Raw genomic sequence first — 24,919 nt, 5'->3', positions numbered from 1 at the left:
ACAGAGAAGACAGAACAGGAGTTATGGGAGGCCTTAAACAACCAGAACAAAGTGAATGTTATGTCTCGTGAGTGGTTGAGCGTCCACAGTCTGTGATATACAGTCTTGTTTTGACAAAGATTTCCAAGTTCACAGAGGCTTATTGTCTTATTTAAACCAAACAACTATCCTGTTATACAAGGTTCATATAATAATTTCCATTTTGCCATATCATCAGAGAATGATAAGTCTTCTAGGTTCTATGACTTTTTCTAGTGATACCACTGGTAAATGGTAGAATTGGGGTAATAATTCTTTTTAAAATTTTAACAATAGTAATATTTATGTTACCTTGTTTACTGTGTTTTCAGTTCTCCAATCATATTGATTTCTCACAATAACTTGATGAGGTTGGCAAGAATGAGAGCATTCTCATAAACCACTAAGAAAGCCTATTTATCAAATAGTTGTATATTACCAGTTATGTAAGCTTAATGTTAGTGTATCTAAATATTATTTAAAGAATTCCTACCTATGCCTCTATCTTGGCCAGAAGGCCTCAGTAGCCATTTCTTTTCTCCTACATCTTCTCGGGCAAGGAGAATAAAAGAAAAAAATAACTTTGGAGACTGCATCAATCTAAAAAAGCTCTTGCACAGAAAAAGAAACCATCAACAAAATGAAAAGAGAATCCAATGTATGAAAAAATATATTTGCCGTGATACATCTAATAAGGGGTGAATTTCCAAAATATTTTTAAAAACTTATACAACTTAACAATAGAAAGACAAACAACCCAATTAAAAATCGGGCAAAGTACCTGAATAGACATTTCTCCAAAGATAATAAACTGATGGCCAATAGACATATGAAACAATGCTCAACTCACTAATCATCAGAGATACACAAATTTAAACTGCAATGAGATACCACCTCACACCTGCCAGAATGGCTATCATCAATAAATTAACAAATAGATGCTGGCAAGGATGTAGAGAAAAGGGGATTGTAGAACAGTATTGGTGGAAATGCAGACTGGTGTACCCACTGTGAAAAGCAGTATGGAGTTTCTTCCAAAAATTAAAAATGAATGGCTTTCTGTCCTAGTGATCCCACTTTTGGGAATATGTTATAAAAATATCAAAACATTGATCAGAAAGAATATATGCACAACTATATTTATAGCAGCATTATTTACAATAACCAAGGTCTGGAAACAGCCCAACTGCCCATCAGTATGTGAGTGAATGAAAAAATCTATAGTACACCTATACAGTGAAATTCTATATGACTATAAAAAAGAAGAAACTCTTACTCTTTGCAACAGCATAAATAGACCTGGAGAATATTATGCTAAGTAAATAAACCAGTCAGAGAAGGACAAATACCATATGATCTCACTCATATGTTGAATTTCATGAGAAAAATAAACTGATGTATGATATAAAACCAGAGGCATGGACACATGGAACAGAATGATCTCAGAGGGGATGGGATTAGGTCAGAGGGGCACTGGAAGATATTAGCGAAAGTATGTATATGCATATATGCATATATGCAAAGCCCATGGACACAGACAATGTGGTAAAGCCTGGGGGGACTTGGTGAAGGGGGATAAAGGGGGAACATTTTGGACATCTATAATAGTGTCAACAATAAGAAGTTTTTTAAGGTTGTCAAAAAAAGAATTTCTAAACATACCTAGTTTCTACCTAAAGATTTGTGATCAGATATTATAATAATTATTCTATTGTTATATATGCATTTTAAAAAGCATGTTATATCCTTAATTTTATATAACTTTGAGAAGATTAAGAACACAGGTTAACACTGCAAAGCAATACTAATGTAGATGCCACGGCAATGCAATGGAGTACAATGGGAAGTCTTGGAGGGTAAATAGAATAAAGGATAAGTTAAAAGTAAACACTCTTTAAACATAGCATTTCTTATTAAATGTTATGCTTAAAATGTTTCCAAAACAATCAGCTGCATGAACATAATGAGGGTCTCCTTATCATCAGAAATACTCTCGCTATGACAGTCCTTGGATAATGAAGGTTCCAGGATATTTAGAGTGTTTTTTCTTTCCTTATATCTGACATCTAGAGAGATACAAATGTTGTGTCAATTAATTAAATTAAAGACCATATAGTCAGTTTCTTCTAAAATGTTTTCAGAGGTATAATATTGGGAAGTTTATATAATTAATAAAAATATATATCCGTGTGCTTTCCTTCCTTTGTGTACTTCTTTTCTGAGACCCATATGGTCTTTTTCTTCCATCTCATGGCTTCAAAATGTAACCATTCATTGACTCTCTAGAAACATACAAGTGCTTATCTTAGAAATAAGACTAAATGTATCTGGTTTTGCTTTCGAAACAAGAAGCTGACTCTGAGTAGTCTCCACTGCTATTATTTAGGCTGGGCATCTGTGGTGTATTGAGCACTCAATCATTTTCAATTAAACATTCTTATGTCTGTGAAAGTCCCATAAGCTGTGCAGAACCACAATTCTAGATCTGTAGAGGAAATGTTCTTTTTGAACTTTCCTAGGTAAGCAGTTTTCTTGCAACGAAAAGCTAATTATTTTGAGAGATTATGTAAATCTTTATTAGGAAACTCTAAAACAAAAATCTCTCAGTATGCCATTATGGAATGATGCTGGTATAGACATTATTAGAATTTCAAGATGGACTTTTGGACTCATAGGTTTATAGCTCTGGCCCTGGCTGGTATGGTTGAGTGGATTGAGTGCTGGCCTGTGAAGCAAAAGGTAGCTGATTCAATTCCCAGTCAGGGCACATGCCTGGGTTGTGAACCAGGTCCCCAGTAGGGGGTGCGCAAGAGGCAACCACACATTGTTGTTTTTCTTCCTCTCTTTCTCCCTCTGTTCCCCTTTCTCTACAAATAAATAAAAATAAAATCTTAAAAAAACCCCTCTGTGGTTTATATTTATATTTTTCTTATAAGATTACATCTAAGCATTTTATTTTATATCTAAAGATATATAAGCATTGCATGTGGGTTTATATAAAAATAAAGTCATCAAAATTTAAATGTAGGAAAATTACAAAAACAAAAAACCATTCATTCAACGTTAAAAATATGATATACTATACTATATCCTTGATTAAAGAAATCGTAACCAATAGCTCAACAAGTGCCATTCAATAATATTAGCTTTTTTCCCTTTATATTTTTTTCATATTATGTGTCATAATGTTAGAGTTAATATCCATTTGGTCAAGTTACTGAGAAGCAGTTTAAACCATGCCTGAGTTAAATGCTTTGATTATTACTTTTGCAAAATACATGGAGAAAACAAAGTATGGTATATAAAATTAAATTAGATTCACTATAAATACTTGGTATTCTTTCAATTTATTGTTGAAAACAAGAAAATTCTTTTTCCCAGAGAGCCATTTATTCAAACAATCTAAAGAAGATGTCCTACATTAAATATTTTTTAAAATATATATGGTTAAGCCATGGCTGGTGTGGTTCAGTGGATTGAGTTCAGGCCTGAGAATCAAAGGATCACTGGTTCAATTCCCAGTCAGGGCACATGCCTGGGTTGTGAGTCAGGTCCTTAGTAGGGGGCATGCAAGAGGCAAACCACGCATTGATATTTCTCTCCCTCTTTTTCTCTTTCCCTTCGCCTCACTCTACAAATAAATAAATAAAATATTTTAAAAAATAAAAATAATGTATACTGTGCATATTGATTTCCTTTTTCATATAGAGTTTCAGTCATAAAGAAGTTCTTGACTTCAAAGTTTAAAGAAAAAAATGGCAAACAATGCCCCAAATTGTAGAAAATATGATCACTTACAAATCTCTCCCATTAGAATAGGAAGGATCTGTCAGTGATTGATGATGGCCTTCAAGCCCAACTTTTGCAAATTCAGAGTACTATAAATATCTGGGACACTTCAAGGAAAGGAAAAAAATATTTTAAAGCAGCAGAAGAAAGCAACAACTATTTAACATACAACCGGCAGTCGTCCCTGAAATGGTTAGCTGTGATTGACTTAAACACTAATGCTCAAAATACAAATAACAGGGATCAGCATCGTAAAGTATTATAAGGAAGCAAGATAAAAAACATAATAGCTTGGCAACATAGGGACAAAAAGACCTAGAGGCAATAGGAGCTTTCACTGTGGGTCACAGAAGCAGTGCTTTCAAAGTTATGGCTGTGACTTATTAACAAATTAGAAGATCAGTTTAAAAATCCTTTTAAAGAACTAAAAATAAAATAGAAAATAATAGAAAAAAATAGGAAAATACAAGGAAGAAAAAGAAAAGAAAATGTCACAGTACCTTAGAAAGAGCAAATTGTATTTCCTGTTTGTATTTGTGTAGAGTGTGAGATTGTAAAATATGCTTTTTACTATAAGTCACACCCAGAAGGTTTGAGAAGCATTGCCTTAACACCACTGTGGTGAAGCTAGCTGGACTTGTGGATATTCGTCCAAAGAGCATGTTAAGTTCTACCCCCTTCAGTTTCTCTAAAACCATCACTCTACAAAAATGTATGTTCACACTTAAGAGATCTTAGCACCAAAAATACAGTCCAATGACACTAAATATGTTCTCTTTATTTGTGCAGAAAAGTTTGATCCTTTGAGGACAAAATGATTAAAATGTACTTTCAAATTTTTGAGTCTTAAATTTTAATTATCTCCAGCAATTATTTATATGGAACATTTAATTCCCCAACTAAGAGATAAATGATGTGCACTTTAGTTCTGCTTTTCTAAGACTATTGGTTTCAATATTAGAAAAAAAAGTTATGGAGCAGAAGCAGAGGGATTAACATAAATATTTGATTTTATAAGGTTAATTAGCACTACTTTATAGCAGTAGATGTAATGGGTTGCAAAGTAACCCTTATATGGACAATCAGACCTTGTCATTACGACGTGCCCTTGAACTGAGTGGGTTTCAGGCACCTAATTGATTATGATCCTTGTAGATTCATTTGATATGGAATCAAATTGTCCTTATTATGTACAAATATTGATAAAGTGGCAGATTCATAAATTCTTGATTTAAAAAAAAAGACATGAAAATGTTCTACCTTGGCCAAGGGGCTCTGCTGTTTGGAGAATCATCCCATACAACTAAGAATTTCACCAAAAGGTGTGCCAGTTCTATTCCTGGTCAGGACAAATACCTAGATTGCATGTTCCATCCCCGGTTGGGGTGGGCATGTACTGGAGGCAACCGATCAATGTTTCTCTCTCTCCCTTCCTCTCTCTCTAAAAGCATTTTAAAAATATCCTCATGTGAGAATGAAAAAATAAAATAATAAAATATTAAAACCATGAAACTGTTCTAAAGTCTAGCTTAGTCAAATGAGATTTTCAGAAGCCACTAAATTTCAAATAAGTTGAAATATATTTTAAGAATGATCATTTCTAAAATATCATTAAGATCTTAAGCCTAATGTAGTAATATTGCTCAGATGTGGATATGGATGCTCGGTAGAAATTTATTCATTTTCTAACCAGAAATTAATATTCTACACTTACAAAAGAAAAAAGTTAAGTATAGATAAGGCATGAGTAATTGTTTTGCTTTAGCACTAAGTCCTTAGAGATTAGCTTAAGCATTTTTCACAATCTTGAATTATTTTCTCTTCAGTACTAAAATCTGTCATTGCTCTAGGATCATAGCAATTGTATCTTTTCAAGGGATAATCTTTTATTTGTGTGCCATAAATTGGTTGAAATTGTACGGTTTGTAGTATGACTGCTTAGTTTCTTAAAAATGTCAAAATAAGCATCAGTGAACACTACCTCTCAGTGAAAAGTAGTCCAGGATTTCCTAAGCATTCTAAAAAAATACCATTGTTTATAAGTTTTCTAAAGAGAACTTACCTCTTGTCTAAGTGTATGTTCTGTTTAACAACAAACTTCCAAATTTAGAGGCAAGAAGTGGCTTAAAAAATTATAATCCAGTAGCATATGCTCAGATTAATGAGGATAGAAGAAGTCCATTTACTATTCGCTATTGTGGTTTTAAATTTCATGGAAGTTGACATTGCTATGATTGTCCCATCTAAATCTAACCTTTAATGTAATGGGACTGCTCCTACTTGACATTATACTGGTAAAACAGTTGATTTGGGAAATTTACATGAGTAGATAAACTCAGAGTTTTAACTTGTAATTTAAAGGAATAAGTAGGCTTGAATTTTCTACTTCAAACTGACTTCATTTTTAATGCATTCAGCACTTTTGGACCTATCAGAAAAAAATTACTGATGTTGACTTTTGAGTAGAGGTTTTCATCATTGAGCCTTTTGACAAAAACCACTGGGATTCTCCAACTGCAAATAAAAAGGAAAACAAAAAAATATCATTGCCTTTTCTAAAAAGAATTGTGCAGATATGGGAAATATCATATTCATGTTGAGCAAAGATGAACCCATATGAACTATGAGGATAAAACAAGAGATTGAAGAATACAACCAGAAACCACTAAAAGCAGAAGGCAGCGGAGACCAACATGGATAAAAGCTAAGAAACTCTCCCTTTCCCTCCCTCTCCTTCCCTCTCTCCTACTTTCTCATGCAAATACACAAGGATGTACTTACCAAATAAATTAGTACAACTGCAAAAGGCTAGAAACACAATGAAAAATTCCAAATTTAAAAGACAAGTCATAAGAATTTGTTTCATCTACTTTCTCCAAGCTTATTTTTTTCCCCTTCATTTGCTGTACTGTGCCACTCCTAAATATTTGGAATGTTAGGTCAGAATCAACTTAACAAATGATGATCCTGGTGGGATCAAAATTTAGATTTTGTACAAATATGTATTTTTAAATATTATGTCGAAGAGTTAGGGAAAGCAGAAATGCATTCATCTAATCATTTGTTCTGAAAATGTTTATGAAAATACACAAGGCATATGTCAAGATTAGAAAAACATAAACAAAAGCGAAATAAAATAAAATAAACATGAAATACTCAAATAAGTAATAATGAAATGTACTTGGACTTTAAAATTACCTTCCTCTTTGCTATTCATGTGCATTTATGAGTGACGACTTTAAGAGCAGTGTTTAGAATCTCTTCTCAGTTTTTCTTAAGTTTGTCTGAATGTTCTCATAAAGACTCAAGGAAGATGTAAAAGTTGTCTTCATTAAGGCTGGAATTTAACCAGATAAGTATAAAGGATAAGGCAAAGAAAAAATTGTAAGATTGATTAAAGAGAGGACTTGGAGAAAATTGAAGAATAGAGGTAAATAAATGGTGGGTTCATTAGTTAGGACTGGAGGTTTTGATGGTGTATAACAGAACAGTTAAGTCAAAAAGATGGGAGGTTGTCATTGGGAAATCGAGACTTTTGAGATACTGAGGTTATGATGATGGCAATGTTTAGTGTGTGATCATGGCTGAGGTAGGCTAACAAAATAATTATTGGATGTGAGGCAGGTCATATAATTAAGAGTTCATTCAAGGTGTTGGATGAGTTTGAAGGATACATATTTAGGTTAATAAAATTTTAGATTATTTTTAAATAATGTTCCTACAACATTATCCCTTTTTAACATTACTTTGAGCTCTAGGATTTCATTACCCTTCTTTCCTCAAGATAATGGGTAATTGGCTTTTTTTCCCCCTTGAACTAAAACACTTGTTTGGCTCCAAATTCTCTCTGCAAAAAATTCTAGTCCCGTCCTCTGCCCTGATTTCAATTTCTTATTTTGTTATTGCTATATGGAGATGTATTTCCTATTTTTCTAGCATTTGTATTCAGCATATTTTAAAATGAAATTATCAATCCTCCCTTTCTGCTATATCTCAATTTGCTTTATCCTGGTTTATGATTTTTTGTTTGCTTGTCTGATTGGTTGGTTGGTTTTGCATGTTATTTTCTCCCATGCAGGACTAAGGTTATTTCTATGATACAGACCAAACACTATAAATAGACTTTTCCCATCTCTTCCTTAACACTGTATATTTTCTGGCTCCAAAATATTATATTTACTTATCCATCAGCTCTTTTATTATCTATTATAAATTTCTTCAGAAATCTATGTATGGTCCATTCATTAAATTTCTTTTTTCAGATAATTCACAATTATACACTTAAAGAAAACTCTGATCAGGAATATTCACTTCTTAAAAGCCATTACAAAATATTTTCATTTTTCAAGAAATCCTAGATTGTTTAGTCTCTCACAAAGGGCCCTTTATTGCCTATTTATTTTATTTTTATTAAACTTATAGGAGTAACATTGCTTAATAATATTATATAGCTGTTAACTATACATTTCTGCAATGCATTATCTCTGTATTGCACTGTGCGCCCACCACCAAAGTCATATCATCTCCTGTCACCATATGTTTGATGCCCTTTACCCTTTTCTAACTGCCCCACCCACTTCCTTTTGGTAACCACCATACTGTCTGTCTATGCGGTTTGGTTTGGTTATTTTTCTTGATTGCTCATTTGTTGCTTTCAGTGTTATACCCCATATATGAGTGAAATACTATGGTTCTTAATATTTCCTGTCTCACTTATTTTGCTTAGCATGATATCCTCAAGGTCCATCCGTGTTATTGCAAATGGCACTATTTCATCTTTTCTTACACCTGAGTGGTATTCCATTGTGTACATGTACCACATCTTCTTTATTTAATCACCCATCAAAGGACCCCAATTCTATTATCATGTCAAGTACTTTTAACTTTATTCTTTCCTAAATTGACTTAACTCACAGCAATTTTACTTATGAATTGTATTCTCTTTTTGACATCCACTATATTTGAATTGGCCTCTTCAACAATATGGTCTTTGGAGGACACGCATCTAGGATTCTCTCTCCTTGTGAGATGGTACCTTCCATTTCTACCAGTCAAAACCTATCATAGTTAAAAACACTAATCAAAATGGATGTCTTTCTTAAAGGTTGTTATAATGTTTCTAATTTAGGTGTAATTAATTTTTGTATTTTATATCTCATTTATGCTACTTACCATGTCCTGCCAAGTGTTATGGTTGGTGACATTTATCTTGTGTAAACTACTAAAATATAATATCACAAAGAACAGATGTTTATTTTATTTTCCTCATATTCTTCATAATTCTTTGCTTAAAACTTTCATGGGTTTATTAATAATTGTTTAATAGCCCTGGCTGGTGTGATTCAATGGATTGAGCACAGGCCTGTGAACTGAAAGGTCACCAGTTTGATTCCCAGTCAGGGCACATGCCTGGATTGTGGGCTAGGTCCCCAATTAGGGGTGTGGGAGAGGCAACCAATCACACATCTATGTTTCTCTTCCTCTCTTTCTCCCTCTTTCTAAAAGTAAACAAATAAAACCTTTAAAAGTATTTGTTTAATAATACTAATATAAACTTATTAGATTCCCAGTCAAGAATATATAGGCTTTAATAACAACAACAAAAAAGTTCATGAATGTTTTTTATCTATCTTAAGATATAAGTGTAAAAGTAGAATATTCTCTTTAATTAAATCCATCAAGACTTATTGGAGAGTATTCCACTATAAATGTTTCTGAAGGTTTGTTTTTCCTTGAGCAAAGCTATATCTATAATAAAGACAGACGCATAAATGTTTCATTGATCATATTTTAAAATGAACATAAATTGTGATAAATAATCTAAAATTAGCAAATAATATGTTATATTATGACTTAAAATTACTCCCATAAAAATCTGAAATCAATATCAGAAATAAAAGGACAATAAATTTTATTACAATTAAGTTGCACAACAATCAAATCTGAGGGGAAAAAATCACAGCCTGATATATTCTTCCAGAGGTTTGATTTTCACAATAATTAAGAATATGACTTTGAATATATGTAGAATGCTATTCACAAACTCTGCTCAGAAATACCTCCTTTGATTTATAAAAATGAAATAACCCTTTGTATATTTTTAAACTTGAAGTAATATACAAATAGCTTCACAAGTAATCTCTTTTTGTTTCTTCTGTATATTTTAAATTTTAAAAAAGAAGCAAGTGACTTCATCTTTTGGAGTGTTTTTCCTCATTTTAGGGGTTCCTCACTTGGTTGACAATTTTTGGGCTTTGGTTTATGGCTGCTGGGCCAGGCTGGCTACCCATTGGAGACTGTCTAGGCTAGATTCCTTTCAGGATCTTTCTTCCCAGAACTCCTAAAACCTAAGCCTTTTCACTTGAACCCAATTTCATACTCATTTATGAAATAATTTGCATTTCATTTTCCCTCCCTTTCTCTAAAAATTTGATAGCATAAACACAAAGTTTTGCTAATAAATTCTTTAGTATACCTCTTGATTTAAGAGTTTTTGCTTGAAACATAAAAAGGAATCTAAGATATTTATATCACTCCTACCACATTTCCACTTTAGAGTGAAAATATTACAGGAAACAGAAAAATTAGGCTTTAAAAAATTCTCCCTGGTGTTAAAACTTAAATCACATACATCACCACTTGTCAAATTTTTAAACTGAAATAAAGGCTTCACATGTGATATAAGTTTAATAACTATAGTACTGAGTTATTAACATAAGCTCCTTTGTCTTATATTAAAGAAAATGAAAGAGATGATAGATAGATAGATAGATAGATAGATAGATGCAATTTTTCTCTTTAAGCAGGAGCACAATGTTTACTTGAATGCTATTACAGTGACTGTTATTTTTTTATCTAAGAGATATCAATTTAATTTTTTAAATATTCATTTTAATATTAAAGCTCAACATGTTCAGTGCTTATTCAGGAACTCAAAGAGGATATAACTATTTTGGAAAAGAAAGTTAATGAAGAGTGTTTTTATTCCAAACACAAAATGGTATTTACTCCTCTCCATTTCCTCAAAGATACCAGAAAAATAAATTTCCTAGAAACCTACATTGTGGAGTTGACTTTTCCATAACTGAACTACTCATCTTTTATATTTATTCTCAAGCTTGAGCTTAAAAGAGAAAATGACTGCTTTGATGACAAAGCAAGATCCCATTCTCATGTGTACCTAGGGACTGGATCATCCCATATGCAGTTGGGAGAATTAGAGGATACTATGGTATAGATTTACAGAATAAATTCCCCAAAGACTAACTAGTTTCAGTGAAAATTATGAATCAGATTTGTATCTGGTTCAAGATACTAAATACACTGAGAATCTGAGACAGTTTGGCAATTCCTTCCAAGTGCTAATTTATAAATAGAAAGTTGTTAAAGATATGGAATAATCTCATATTAGATATTTACAGAACAAAACATTGAAATAAAAAAACTTTAAAATTATCTATTAAGATAAAAAGCTTCTTCACCAAGGCCTTAGAATACAAGAGAATACAACAACATATTTGGTTTTCTTTTTCATTTTTGTTTTCTGTCATTCTAGGCAGAAACTGCTGCAAAAGTGTCTTTAGGGGCATGGGACAATAAAACATATATTTTCGTTCCATAGATTTGGTAGACAGAAACAAAAAACAATTTTAATTCATATGATATATTTTCAGCTTCTGATTGCTTGGGCTTTTAAAGGGGGAACTCTATGGGTTGACTATATTCATGTTGTCACTATGGAGTTAAACAGTGTCATGCCTAATACTGTTGCCCCTGGTGTGGAGCTTCTACTCTTTTTCAACTTTATCACATAGGAAGTGTAATCTGGAACCACTTTTTAAGTGATCATCTTTGATTGAGTGAACAGCAGGGAAGATCCTTACTCATTATATCAAGAAACTCAGTCATTCTTGGGTTCCAACTAGATGGAGCCTAGGGGCCCTCTTTCTTAAGATGAAACACAAATTGTATCAAAACTGGCTAAACCTCTTCATATATTTATGTTAATATTAAGAAGCTTGAAGATTGTAAGTACTAAATGGAATATCTAGGCTATTTTTAATTGATACACACCATAACCTTCATTTTATTAAAATAATCTTATGCTGCTAATTTTTTTTGCCATCTTGAAGATTGACTATCATACATTGTAGGATCAAGAATTCTGCAATGTTAGTGTCAGCAGTTGCTTGTATCACTATTATTTCCTGTTAATTATTTTGCAGGTGATTTTTCAAATTTTTTCTAAGACAGGTAATTTTTAAAAGGGAACTTCTCATATCACTTAATTCACTTTTTTATTTTTAATTCTCACCAAAGGACATTTTTTAAACTGTTTTGGGAGAGAGACAGAAAGAGGGATAGAGAGAAACATCAGTGTGAGAGAGAAACTTCTGTTGATTGCCTTCTTGTATGTAGCCTGGGATGTTACCCAACCCAAAATCAAACCCGAGAGCATCCAGTCTATGGGATGATGATCCAACCAGCTGAGTCACACTAGTCAGGGCTAGAATTTTTTTTTAAGTTTTTAAAATAAAAATTGGCAACTTGAATAATGTATACAGATCTACACTTCTATACACATAATTTTAAAACATATATCTAAACATAATTACATATTTACAGAGTCATATGCTTTAATATGTGGTTGAAAACTTATGAGTGTCCACAGAGAAAATTATGACATTTTGGATTAGCATGGTACAATTCTGAGTTCATGAAAATGTGTATATATGTGCATTGATTTATATTTGTGTGTGTTAAAAAATTCTGACATATTTCAAGAAAGTGTTGCTTTTGAATAAATATAATACCTCAATTGATAGCATTTTAAGGAGGTATATAAAATACCTCCATTGCATAAGTATTTTAATACTTCTAAAAATTCAATTAATCCAAATGTAACTGTTATTTTAAAGTTGACCTTATGTGCTTTGTAGAATTGACACAGCTTCTAATATTTCAGATAAGTGCAGTATTTATTGTTTTGTAGCACTTCAAAGGAAGTCCATGATATAAATTTTCTAGGCTCTCACTTTTACAATAAGAATTAGTAAATTCAAATAATAACTAGGAAATGTGGGATATATGAAACAAGTTGAGAGAGATTAATGGTGTGGCTTTTATAAAAGATAGTATGAAAGGAAATATACTATATGTTGCAATCGGATAATATATAAATTATTATGTTTTTCCTGTAGTTTTGAATAACTGGTTTCTTACTTTTTTTTTCATAGAATCCTTTCAGAAGTTTCATGGGTACAGCACCGATAAAATTGACTTCTCTTCCTTGTTCTTTCTTCAAGTTGTTTTACTCTTTTTCCAATCATTATTATTTGGCTTATAACTTTTGTCCATGTGACTAAATTTTGTCAAAAATATACAACCTTTTTCTCAGAAAAATTGTTGTAGTTATAGCTATCACTTAACAAGACATACAAGGTCTATCCAGAAAAAGTCCAACCATTAACATTGTAATATAACGAAAACAGTTTGTGTGACATCAGTGTAACCTGGCAGCCAATGAGAGTGGACAGACTGTGCAAGTGCAAACAATGAGGACTTCTCTGTACTAGTCAGTGGGGGCAGGGCGGTTCATACTGTTGAGTGAGTATGTGTACTGTGTGGCTATCACATTCAAAATGGGTGAGTACAGCAATGAATCTGCACCAAATTTTGTGTTAAGCTTGAACATTCCTCTGTAGAAACTATTCAGATGATTCAGAAGGCTGTAGCTATGGGCAACTGGTGATTGGCAGCTTGATCACCGCAAAGCACCTGCTCAGGCATCACATCTTGTGCAGAGATTTTTGGTGAAACTTCAAATCATCCAGATGACTCAGCCCCCCTACAGCCCAGATTTGATACCCCAAAACTCCTGGTTTGTCTCAAAACTAAAATCTCCTTTGAAAGGGAATAGATTTCAGGCCATAGACAAGATTCAGGAAAATATGACGGGGCAGCTGATGGCAATCGGGAGAACTGCGTGAGGTCCCAAGCGGCCTACTTTGAAGGGGCCTGAGACCTGATGGTCCTAAGTATGGTGCTTGTTGTCTCCTGTATCTTGTTCAATAAATGTCTCTATTTTTCATATTACATAGCTCAATACCTTCTGGACAGACCTCATTTTTTTCTGATTGTATCCATAATAACAAAATATAACATTAGAGTTTTCAACAAAATAAACAAATAATTAATCTTTAGAAAAATAATTTTTGTCTTTATTATATTTGTCCATGACAATTTAGCCCCCTTATGCTCCCCACCCCTGCATTCACCACACTGTTGTCCATGTCCATGAGTCCTTTTTTCCTCTTTACTCAATCCCTCTACCCTCCCCAGCCACTACCTGTCATCTGCTCTCCATCTATGAGTTTGTCCCTATTTTCCTTGTTGGTTCAGTTTGTTCATCTGAGTGATTAGATTCTACATCTGAGTGAAATCATATGGAATTTTTTTTCTGACTGGTTTCTTTCACTTAGCATAATGTTCTGCAGGTCCACCCACATTGCCACAAAGTATAAAAGGTTCCTCTTTTTTACAGCTGAGTAGTATCCATTGTGTAAATGTCCCACAGTTGTTTTATCCACTCATCTATTGAAGGACACCTGGACTGCTTCTATATCTTGGTGATTGTAAATAATGCTGAAATGAACATAGGGGTGCTTATGTTCATTCCACTTAGTGTTTAGGGTTCCTTCTGATATATTCCTAGAAGTGGGATTACTGGGTCAAAAGGCAAATCCATTTTTAATTGTTGAGCTAACTCCATACTGCTTTCCACAGTGGTTGCACCAGTCTGCATTCTTATTAACAGTGCAAAAGTGTTTCCCTTTCTCCACATACTCCCCAGCCCTTGTTTATTGATTTATTGAGGAAAGCCATTCTATCAGGTATGAGATAATAACTCATTGTGGTTTTAATTTGCATTTCCCTGATGACTAGTGACTTTGAACATCTTTTCATCTGTATGTATCTTTGGAGAAGTGTTTTTTCAGGTCCTTTGCAATCATGTTTAAATTAGAAAATTTTGACCTAGAAGAACTAGAAAAATATTCATCATGCTAGAAATCAAGAGATAGTGTACAAAGCATTTACAACACAGACCAGATTTAGGTACATCTCTAATCTGTATCCTTACATGCTTTAAAATGTTTTAAATTAGATGCACAAAGTGTTCTTGTGAGGTCTGTAGAAAATATATGTAAAGTATCTATGGTAATTACTGGCATCAACATACAGTGGTAGATATTATTAACAGTGATTCTAATCATTAATAATTATAAAACTGTGGAATCTTCAAAGGCAGACATCCATGATTCATTTATACATTCTTCCTTAAAAGCAAATTTTGTGATGAGAAATCTTTGCAAGTACTTCATTCAAAGAGAAGGTTATTTCAATGAATTCAGTTTTTTTAAGTTTCACATATAAGTGAGATCATACAGTATATGTCTTTCTTTGTTTGACTTATTCCATTAATCATAATGCCCTGAAATTTTATTCATGTTATTTCAAAAGGCAAGATTTTCTTATTTTTATGCCTGAATAACAATTTATTATATTTGGAATATATTTTGTCTATCCATTCATCTGCCAATGGCTCAGTAAATATTCTTTCCATGTCTTGACTAAGTAAATAATGCTGTAGTGAATATGAAGATGCATATATCTTTTTAAGATACTGATTTTGTTTCTTTTGGATAAATACCCAGAAGTGCAATTGCTAAATCATGTAATATTTCTATTCTTAATTTTTTGAGGAGTGTTCACACTGTTTTCACAAAGAGTTCAAAAATTTATATTTTCAACAACAGTGCACAGTTATCTGTTTGTTTTTCACATCTTTGCCAACAGTTGTTACTTGTTATTTCTTGTCTTTTTTTTAATGTAGTCATTCTAACAGGTGTTAGGTGAGATCTCACTGTTGTTGTTGTTTTTCATTTACATTTTCCTGATGTTTAGTGATATCACATACCTTGTTGGCCATTTGTATGTCTTTTTTGGAAAAAATGTCTATCCAGTGCTCCTTCTTATTTTTTATGTTTATTTTTTGGCTATAAAGATTCATGCATTCTTTATATACTTTGGGTATTTAACCTTTATCAGTTATATGATTTGCAAATAATTTCTCCATTCTGTAGGTTGTCTTTTGATTTTGTTAGCAGTATCCTATGCTGTGAAAAAGCTTTTAAGTTTGATGTAGTCCCATATTAGTTTGTGTCTACATACCGTACAACAGAAGACAATGATTAACCACTGATGCATGTTCTTTTCTTATTTTTTTCTGTTGTTTTACCTTAAAAACCACTTGAGGAGACATTCTAAAATGAAATATGATATAGTACTGAAAGGTGAAACTGCAGGGTTGGGAACTCTAACAGTTACTGGGGAAGAGCAAAGAAGAATGAATAGCATTGCTAATAAGATGATGTGCACAAAGGCAAAAGGAGGGTATGATGTTGCACAACATATATAGTTGGAACATGGGATGTAAGAAGCACAGACCAGGTAAACTGGAAATTGAAAGGCAAGAAATAGAACATGTAAACATTGCAGAGCTTGATGTCAGAGAACTAAATGAATTAGAATGGGACGTTGCCAGTCAGGAACCTACAAAGACTTCTTGTTTGGAAATTATGAACTCAGAAGAAATGTAGTGTCTTTAATATTAAGGCAAGATGTATCACAGATAATTAGGGGCCACAATGCAAGGTTTGAGTAGATAATATCAATCAGACATCCAAGAACACATATTAATATAACCATCATTCAATTTTCTCTATGCTTCAACTGTGGAAACTGAAGAAGATGAAAATACCCCTGGTTGTTGTGGCTCAGTGGATTAAGTGCTGGCCTGCAAACCAAAGGGTCGCTGGTTCAATTCCCAGTCAGGAAACACATCTGGCTCGCAGGCCAGATCCCCAGTTGGGGGCACATGAGAAACAACCACACATCAATGTTTCTCTCTCTCTCTCTTTCTCTCTTCCTTCCCCTCTCTCTAAAAATAAATAAATAAAATATTTTTTTAAAAAAAATAAGATGAAATTGAAAGCTTTTAATGGGAGTATTCAGGAAGTTGGTCACGTACAAAAACAAGATATTATGATAATTACTGATGATTGGAACAGAAAATTAGGAAATAAAACTGAAATAAAATCTTTGAAAATTTGGACTAGGGGTCAGAAATGAAGCAGGAAGAGACTCATGGATTTCTGCAAAGATAGCAACTTGTCCATTACAAACACATGCTTCAAACAACCAGAAAGATGACTATATATGGATATCACCTGATGGTCAATATGGAAATCTAACAGACTATGTAATTGGAAGCAAGATATGAAGAAGTTCTATTCTGTCTGCCAAAATAAGACCAGGAGCTGATTGTGGTACTGACCACAAACTATAATATCAAACATTAAGGAAAAGATAAAGGAGAGCACTAAAACATATATAGCACAAGAATATAATATAATAACATTCCTGATAGATTTTCCCCTCGGGAAAGCTGTTCCAACAACAAATAGGAATCATTAGCAGCAGGATCAGGGCCACAGAACCTACTATATATTAGTGACTACTATAATGAGTTAACAAATTAGTTTCTTAGTACATGTCTGCTTAGTTAAGCACAATAGGATTAAATTATATTTGCCATACTTCAAATTTTCTGAATGAATGCATGATAGTTCTTTTGGTACCTTATACAAGTTAGCACATGGTTATGCCCAAAATCAGTGTTAAAAATTTATAAATTGCTTGATTTATGTAATTCACAAGATATATAGCCTTTCTCATTTCTTCTATCTATATGCCTGTTTAAATCCAATAGGCCAGAACCTGTTTTGTGGACAAAGGATGGTGGAGAATTACCAGATCCTGATCGAATGGTTGTGAGTGGTAGGGAGCTAAACATTCTTTTCCTGAACAAAACGGATAATGGTACATATCGATGTGAAGCCACAAACACCATTGGCCAAAGCAGTGCAGAGTATGTTCTCATTGTACATGGTGAGTACCTTTTTGATATCATTATATGTGAAAAAATAAATCTCCTAAAAAACTGTTTAAATGTATCAAAATATTTATAATAAGCAAAATTAATTTTTTTTCATTTAGAAGGATTCATAAGTGTATCTCCACAATTCACTTTTAATATATTCCGAGTAAAACTAATACAATAAATTTAAAAGACATACTAAAATGTAATAGTAACTATAGTTATAATAGTTATTCTTTTATATCAAGCATCTTCTCTGACCATATGTATGAAACTAGAAATTGATCACAGAAAAAAAAAACCTGAAAAACAACACAAAGACATGGAAGCTAAAAGCATGTTATTAAGCAATGAATGGGTTAACAATGAGATCAAGGAAGAAATCAAAAGATACCTTGAAACACAACAACCCAAAGTCTATGGGACACAGTGAAAACAGTCCTAAAAGGGAAATTCCTAGCATTACAGGTCTATTTCAAAAAACAAAAAATTATTTTGTGATAAGTTTTATTATAAATATAGTATGTAAATTTGGGTGGTGATTTAAATTATATTAATGTTTTTTTCTTTCCATTTTTCCAATAAATGCTTTTAGTTATAAATAAGAATCATTAAAATTATATGTCCCTTAAGCTAATTTTGGTTGTATTCTCATAAAGATAGATTTATAATCATTATACCTAGTTTCACAAAGAATGATAGCTTGTGAGTGAGATGCAGTCAAGGCAGAGGGGTACTTGGCTGCATCTCAATGATAATGATAATGATCTTCATATTAATGATAATGGCCTTCATTTCTTATGAACAACAATTTGAAACACCCACAGACATTATTTTCTCCTTTCCATTAATCTCACAATTTGAATATATATAACAAAATGGCAGGAAGAAATAATAACACACAGGATTGAAAAGTATCTGTTTTTCCCAACCTCCAAAAGCCACGATGTGTTTTGTAAGGTGATACTAATGCATTGTTAGATGGAGAGCACTTTTATGAGATGGAAAATACTGCAGTAAATGAAGTAAGTAGGGTTTCTTTGTTGCAGAACTTCTGAGAGTTTATTTTATATTCCAGGGTACATTGTGAATCTCCAAAAGAGGGAAGACTTAGAGAATGTAATATTTTCCTCATGTATTTCACCAAGAAAAACATGTCTAAGACGAGTATTTTGTCTTACACTATATACAGTATTTGAAATGAGTATTGTATGAAACACAATGTTCTCATAATCCAGCGGATCTTAGAAATTACTAAGAGGGTACATTTGTTTGATATATTTGCCCAGGAATCTAATTATAGAATACAATAAAAAGAATGAGTTAGTTCCCAAAAATGGAAGGAATGGTAAAATTTAATTCTTTAACATGAGATGTAAATTTAGGGAAAAATAATTAAGTTGTGTTTTTTTCAAGTTTATATTTAGCTATATTGCAGGTTAAATTGGATTAAAATATAATATACTAAATCAGTATTCTACTTCCAAGTTGCTGTAGTGTATGCAGTCTCTCAATTGTCATACCACTTTGCTATCAAAGGCAAATGAAAGTCTCTTAGTGAATAGACTGTCCGCATATGAATGTCTTGAAGATAGTAGAGCTGAGAGATTAATTTCTAACATATTATAAATTGTACCAATTTCAACACATGAGAAAGACCTAATCAAATTAGACTGATATTAAATTGGAATTAAATGTGGTAAACCCCTGTAGACACACTCTGCCAGTCCTACTGTCAGAGAGAATATAGCAGTCACTGGGTGTATCAGGAAGATAAGTTAGAACCTTATAGCAGAATCCAGATGTAGCTCTCCATTCATGCTGACCTGGATGTGTAGATCATGCAGTCATGCAGATGAAGTCTAGGCTGATTCACTCTTAACTTCCTCAGTCTTTCTCTCCCTTCTGGGAACCTGATAGAATGTTGCATAGCGCGTCACATTGTGTCAAAAGCAATACGGCAATAAAAATATAGAGAATTACAAGGGAGTGACAGAAAATAATAAATGAAGAGAATGTGATTTGTTTCTTAAAGTAATTCAAGTGGGGAAAATTTGTATGTTTTCCCAGTGTTTGCAATCTAGCCAACAGCATGATTTCCTAAGTAGCCAAGCTGCCTTTAGGTAGTTGGCAGGTGACGCATTTCTAATAAATACTTCTCTAAGCACTTTTCAAGAAGTCATTTTTGGCTTTGCTTTCTGAACTACAATTCATCAAAAGCACCCCATAGATTAATGCTATTCATGCTACTATATAAATGCTGTGAAGTTCAACAGTAGTTTACCTAGGATTATTGACACAAGTAATGAGAGGCTCGGTGAAAGAGTGGGGCCATATTACACTGTGTTTAAAAAGGCTCCAATTGGATTCATTACAAAATAAAGGTTCTTTTTTCCTCCCTTTTTGCACACAGAGTATAATGTTTCATTAGTCACTAGTTGTATAAATATAAAAAGCTACTCTCTTCTGTTAATGTTTCGGCTGTTTCTAAACCCTACTAAATGATGAAATTTGAGTGGTATTTTGGTCTGTAATGAATGCTGTATGCATTTTGGAATGGAGTGATAAGTGATCATTTGTGAGAACTTTACCCTTTTATCTTTTACCCCAAGGTTGATTTTTCATTAGCTGATAATTTCATATAGCTCTCGCACAGAAGGTCCTTCCATGGCTGAGATTCTGTCTTCGACTTCACCAGAGTTGCCTGCATTCTATTGATTCTTAACTTGGCAGAGATCTTAGCACTTTCCTGTGAAGTCATTTGCTATACAGATGCCATCTTAATGGCTAGATTTTATTCTTTGGGTCTCAGCGGAAGTTTATTAATTAAGTGGTATCACATTTAATTGTTAACAGCACTGACATTTTATGTTATGGACACTGGAAGGTGTTTTTATTTTCTGTCCTAATTACACCTTTGAAAATTTCAGCATTAGAACTACAGATGGTAATTTTAACTGCCAGTATGAAATTCACTTTCAATAAAGGGCCTAACAAATCTGAGCATGTAGGATAAAACATTATACTTAAGAAACTTTTACACTGTGGAGATTCTCTTAGGAAAGAAATAACATCTTTTTATTAACAAGCTCAGCTATGAGAAATTAATCGGTTAACTTGGTAGTTACAGTCATACTACTAATTTTATAGTCACTGTAGTTTTTTCATTTTTGCTTATGTATAAAATATTGAAGTTATTCTCATGCTACTATCAGGATCCTGGTATTTACTTAGAATGGCTGATTACTTCCATATTAATGGTTGTGAAATATGCTGTTGCATTGCTATTTTTACTGTTTGTAGAACTCAGATCAAGAGAAAAATGCATTCATTCACCTAATTTACACTTAGCATTTACCCACTGATTGTAAAGGAACTATACAACTAAGGTCAATAGCACTCAAGAAGTTTAGAGTTTGATATGGAAGATAAGCGTTCAAGTAGTTATCATACAAAAATGGAAGTGCTGTAAGAGAATGGCCATACAACAATGTAGATTTTCAGAGTTCAGGAATGTGGTCCAAATGTCTGGAATTTAAAAAGGTCCTGACTAGTGTGACTCAGTGGATTGAGTGCCAGACTATGAAGCAAAGGGGTGGTGTGGGTTCGATTCCCAGTCAGGGCACATGCCTGGGTTGTGGGCCAGGTTCCCTGGTGTGGGGCATGTGAGAGGCAAACACACATTTATGTTTCTCTCCCTCTTTTTCTTCCTCCATTCTTCTCTGTCTATAAATAAATAAAATCTTTTTAAAAATAAAGAAAAACAGTACTCCTGGATTATTCATAAACTAATGGTATATATCATAAATAGATGTACCCAATGTAGTGTCAGGTACACAGATAGATTTGCAAAAATTTAGACTACTATTATGTTACTGGTAACCTTACAATATCAATGGCAATATGAATTCAGTGCTCTGATATGAAACTTACTCAAGAGTTACATATAATGTACTGCCAATACTCCTCCCTGAATGGTTCCAAAACACAAATTAGGTTATCTTGATCAAAGAACAAGAAAAGTCTAAATACTTCTTATTTAACAATAGAAAACTTAAAAAGTTAACAATACAACAAAGCAGTAATATATGTTGAGCAGCATAATAATTACAGTCACCCTTGTTTCTCTGATGCAATGTCAAATTCAGAAGATTTAGATAAAATGTATTCTCATAAACTGTTTCATAATTATTACTCCATTCGACTATTCATCTTAAAATTATTTTACCAAATTGGAATCAGATACTAATAACCCTAAAACAATTCAAATTCTATTTTGTATGCTAGTTGATTTAGGAGAGATTCTAGAGGGCTTAGAAGAGTTTGTGTAGACTGAAGAAAGAAGACCTTCAATTATTCAATTCGGCACTATCCTATGCTAAACAAATTGAACTGAAATGGCAAGTCAGTCCTCAGGATGGAAAGTGAAGGTCTTCACTCGCATTTACCTATAGTCTTTGAAAACAGTAGATGTTTACATGAATGTAAACATCCTGAGTGAAGACTATCCAGATCAATATCTTTCAATATAGAGAACCTAGAAAATAACTGTTAATCACAAAAGAGATGGCTGCAGAGAATTAATTACAAGTGACCTTAGGCAATTCTTATTTTCCAGTCAGAAACAATCCAAGTGTATACATACACATACACATATACACATATACATACATATACATTTACATATATTTAAACTTCTCAAGTATTCATGTTTATTTTTCATCAACTGATTAAAATAATATTATTTTGAAAGTTACAGAAACATATAGCACCTGGAAATTTTTGAGAAAATATCTACAGAGATTGTGAAACACCAATTACTGCATTCCCTCTAAATCCTAAATTTCTTTCTTCTCATTTTTTCTAATGTCTTTTATCTCCCTTCACACTCATGATAGACCAGTTTGTAACCACTCTTCACAGTACAAGTGGAAGATGGACAGAGATGTTGGAACTCTTTAGTATCACAGGACTCAGGAAGAAATACAGTAATACAAGTAGGAAAAAACGAGCAACATATTTCTTCTCCTGCCAGTAGTTACTCTACTATGGCAGGCCTAGGTTATCAAAGAGAGGAACTGGGCATCCAATTAAATCTTCTGCGCAGAAACCACTTGCTCATGACCCTGCTCAGATCTGTCCCAGACAGTCATAAAAAAGCTGATATGCTCTATTCCAGAAAGCTTTGTTTTTTATATTCCCCATCTCTCTCCAAATTTACAAATTTCCTATTACCATAGCGACCCTTATATGAGATTTTAAATTATTTTGCCACTGCTCTAACTTATTCTATTACTTTATTATTTCCTTTGTGCATGAATATAATTTTATAATAATTCATTACTTCTTCATTGTCTTAACTGTTATAATACTTTGATTGAAATTGGCCACCATTAACCTTTCCACATTTTTACTTTATGTGTATATATTTTGCTTTTCTAGAAAATTTTATTTTTATTAACACAAAAACAAATAAAATTCTCTATACCTAGTATTATCATACTGAAAAGTGTGAAATGGAATAAAAAGCCTGTTTATATTTTTTGATGCCAATCAGCTTACTGACAGTTACTGACTTGATATTCCTAACACATCAGTTGATGTTATGATTTATTTGTTCACGTATCTATTGAAACGAATACTGATGAAAAATGCAATATTGCCTTTTGTTTGTTTCCAGGATAATTTACCTAAAAATGACACATATATTGAATAGGATTCATCACATTTTATTGTTAGGGTAAGAACTACTATAAAAAGAATGTTTCTTATTTTAAATTTTAATAGTAGAAAAGAATATTACTTCTAGAAATGTCTATGTGTTCTGGTCTAGTAAAAGGTATCAAGCTATTACATATACCTTTCCAGTTTTAAAGAATCAATACACCTACAACTTTCATTTCACTCTGCTTTTATTGTTAACAATAAATGTCAAAAATACTCAGAGACAGAAAGTTGTATACCAGTGTATTATAGATTCCTTCATCAAGCCAAGCGTCCAAGTTTTGTTATTTATGTAAATATCTTCCATTTTCAGAGTCTATAGGTAAATGCAAGTTCACTTTCTATCCTGGGCACTGATTTGCCATTTCAGTTGATTTTTTTTTTTACCATAGGAGAGTGCTGAATTGAATAATTGGGGGTCTCCTTTCTTCAGCCTACACAAACACTTCTAAATCCTCTAGCATTTCTCTTAAATCAACTAGTGTACAAAATAGAAATTGAATTGTTTCAGGGTTATTAGTATCTGATTCCAAATTAGCAAAATAATTTAAAAATGTGTAGGTGAATGTAGTAATAATTATGAAATAGATAGGGATGATTGTGATATAATACCTTAAATTTGGTTTTAGAAGTATTTTACTCTAGAACTAAGACAATTTTATTGTAATGCATGCTTTTAGTGTAGAGTATGTATCTCACATATTCATAATATGATTATCATGATTTAAAAGGAGTGATGACTTTCATCACATTAAAATGAAAGAAAAGTACTCTGTGCATCATATCAAATATGTAGCTAGACTAAAAAGTTGGCAGTCGCATGTACATTTACTATTGCATTACCCAGCAATGCAACATTTAGCAGTGTTGAGAAACTACCTATTCTTTTTTTGTTTGTTTGCTTGGTTGTACTGTTAGGAAAGTTGATGCAGATCCTGATGGAAGTAAGACAATGAATCTTTGAGCTCAGATAAGTGGGTGTGGAGCAAGAAAGAGGAGCCTGGATTGTGAACAGATGCACAGCCTAGCAAACATTAAAAAGAATTCAGCTAAAATCTGTTCCTGTACATGGAAATAGACTTACCAGTTGGTAAATTAATTCTATGTACTCATAACGAGCATTTTTCCTTTGGAAAATCTTTCTTTAGAAGCATAGATGGGAAAATATGCAGTGTAGGAAGAAAATGATAAAAAAGACATCCATATGGAACAACAAACAGTGCACTAATGGAGGAGCCCAACAATTGCTGCTCTGCTCCCTAGCTGAGAGTTTCCAGACCGTAAACTAGTTGGATGAGTCTGAAAACAGTACCTCCTTTAGTGGCTGAGATAAAACATCATTTCTGGACATGAATAAGGAGGGATGGCTGAGATGCCTGTGGAAAAGGC

At 32.9% G+C, this 24,919-nt stretch overlaps 1 protein-coding gene across 1 annotated transcript in view; it reads left to right on the top strand.

Annotated features, from left to right (window-relative positions):
• CADM2 (cell adhesion molecule 2) overlaps positions 1–24,919 on the top strand; it is a 344,109-nt gene that overhangs the window by 219,489 nt on the left and 99,701 nt on the right. Inside the window, exon 8 of the mRNA XM_053667234.1 lies at positions 17,639–17,817. Within this exon, the coding sequence (XP_053523209.1) occupies positions 17,639–17,817 (179 nt within the window). The remainder of the gene's footprint in view (positions 1–17,638; positions 17,818–24,919) is intronic.

The sequence above is a fragment of the Artibeus jamaicensis genome, unplaced genomic scaffold, assembly GCF_021234435.1.
Source record: "Artibeus jamaicensis isolate MK-2021 breed Jamaican fruit bat unplaced genomic scaffold, CSHL_Jam_final contig_466, whole genome shotgun sequence".
Lineage (NCBI taxonomy): Eukaryota > Metazoa > Chordata > Mammalia > Chiroptera > Phyllostomidae > Artibeus > Artibeus jamaicensis.
Note: the sequence above shows the minus strand (reverse complement) of the source record. Positions and strands in the feature narration are given on the sequence as shown.